This window comes from Penaeus vannamei, chromosome 33 (assembly GCF_042767895.1).
Source record: "Penaeus vannamei isolate JL-2024 chromosome 33, ASM4276789v1, whole genome shotgun sequence".
Lineage (NCBI taxonomy): Eukaryota > Metazoa > Arthropoda > Malacostraca > Decapoda > Penaeidae > Penaeus > Penaeus vannamei.
In genome coordinates, this window is record NC_091581.1 from 25,461,183 (window position 1) to 25,463,682 (window position 2,500).

Genomic DNA, 2,500 nt, shown 5'->3' on the forward strand with positions numbered 1-2,500 from the left:
CCCCCCCCACCCACCCACCCACACATAGTCAAAACCAAGAGCTATATTCGAGAATGTTTGTATTCACGTTCAATAAAATTGCCCAAAAAACTGACAGGAAAAAGCGCCAGTGTGACAGCGCCTTCAGGGACCCCCCCCCCCACCCACCCACCCACACATAGTCAAAACCAAGAGCTATCTATATTCGAGAATGTTTGTATTCACGTTCCATAAAATTGCCCAAAAAACTGACAGGAAAAAGTGCTAGTGTGACAGCGCCTTCAGGGACCCCCCCCCCCACCCACCCACCCACACATAGTCAAAACCAAGAGCTATATTCGAGAATGTTTGTATTCACGTTCCATAAAATTGCCCAAAAAAATGACAGGAAAAAGTGCTAGTGTGACAGCGCCTTCAGGACCCCCCACCCCCACCCACCCACCCACCCCCCACCCTTCGCTCACCTGTAGCTCCAAACCGCCCACATCCAGCGAGAGAAAGTCAATGCGGGTCATGTTGACAGCTTGCAAGACAGAGGAAAGGGGAAGGTCAGGGACTGCTTCGTCCGAGAGGCTGTTGGTCGTTAACCTGTGGAGATCGGTATAATAAGTGAGGTTCTTGTTTACGTAATAATGTTATTTGATGTTATTGTCTTTATTATCACCGGTAATCATTATCACAGTAGTAATACAAGTATCGTCAGTAATGCAACGCCATTATCATCATTATCGTCATGATATTGTTATCATCATCATCATCAGAAGCAGCAGTAGCAGCATTACTACTATTATCATTATTATTGCTTTTATTATTGTCATTATTATCATTATTATTATTATTATTATTATTATTATTGTCATTATCATTATTATTATTATTATCATTATTATCATTATCATTATTACTATTATTATTATTATCATTACTATTATCGTAATTATTCCTATTATCGTAATTATTCCTATTATCATTATTAATATTATTATCATCATCATATTACTACCGTTGCTATCATTTTCATCATCACCATTACCATCATTAACCTTGATTTTTATTATAATTACTAATCTTGTCATTGCTCTTCCCTTTTTGCCTTTATTCCAGCTTTATTTCGGATCATTCAGAACAATAAATACAGTTTTTTCACCAATAATGATGATGACAAAGATTACACAATTTGAACCTTTGCCATTACTGTTCCTATTATCATTACCATAATCGGCCGGTTTGTTAAAATTGTGTAAGACCCGACCCACCAATTCTTCGTATAAACAGACAGCCATATACACAGAAATAAGTGCATATCTATCGATCTATCACATAAATATGCATTTATTTTCTCTAACTGTACGGTAGATATGCATGTCTAGACTGACAGATATGCGATTTTTTCTGAGTATGTGCATGTTCGTGAAATGAGAGGCTATTAGGTCGGTTCTTGCACAATATCAACAAACCAGTCGGATTCCGTGTATCTGCATGTCCGTCTGACGAGTCTGGCACAATCTTATCCGAATAACACTTCTAAAACGCACCTGAACGGAACGCCACCATCCGACGCAGCGAGAGAAGTGCGGATAGCGTAGGCTCGGCGGTGCTTCGAAACCAGAGTCTCGAACAGCGAGGGGTTCGGTTCGATCAGAATTCCGGACCAGGAGAGGAATTTTTCGAGGTACAAAGTGTGGCTTCTCTCCTCGCCGTCGCCAGCGCGCGCCTCCACGAACACGCCCTTTGTCTGCAAGGAGTTCAGTGTGTATATACGCTCATATACATAAACATACACACACACACACACATACACACACATACATACATATGTACACAAACAAACATACTCACACATATACTTATGCGCATGCATACATACATGTACATACATACATGCATACATATAAATATGCATATATATATATATATATATATATATATATATATATATATATACATACATATAAGATATACATATATACACATAGATATGTGTGTGTATGAATATAAATAAATAAATAGATAAATAGATATATATAAATATATATGTGCATATATATACATATATATTACATATGTTTATTACTTTCAAGTATATATATATATACATATATATATATATATATATATATATATATATATATATGTGTGTGTGTGTGTGTGTGTGTGTGTGTGTGTGTGTGTGTGTGTGTGTGTGTGTGTGTGTGTGTATGTTTATGTGTGTTTGTGTGTGTGTGCGGGTGTATATGTGTATATTACACACGCATATATATATATATATATATATATATATATATATATATATATATATATATATATATACATATATATATGTATATATATACATGTATATATATATATGTATATGTATGTATATACATTATACAAATGTGTATATATATTCATGTGGGGTGTGTTTCTTATTACCTGTAGCTTAAGATAATGCTTCATGGAAATAATCGATTATATCGTGAAGAGAACTTTTCCTGTTTTCTATACAGCAAGACACGACTTACCTTAGCATTAAAGATCC

General features: G+C 35.6%; 1 protein-coding gene across 1 annotated transcript in view; it reads right to left on the reverse strand.

Moving 5' to 3' along the window:
- Nucleotides 1–443: 443 nt before the first annotated feature.
- The window catches only part of LOC113829300 (protein Star), a gene marked incomplete at its 3' end in the record, with an annotated part of 3,772 nt that continues 1,715 nt past the window's right edge, over nucleotides 444–2,500 (reverse strand). Inside the window, 3 exon segments of the mRNA XM_070145131.1 lie at nucleotides 444–567; nucleotides 1,515–1,714; nucleotides 2,484–2,500. The exon segment at nucleotides 2,484–2,500 is cut by the window's right edge and continues 198 nt beyond it. Of these exon segments, the coding sequence (XP_070001232.1) occupies nucleotides 444–567; nucleotides 1,515–1,714; nucleotides 2,484–2,500 (341 nt within the window).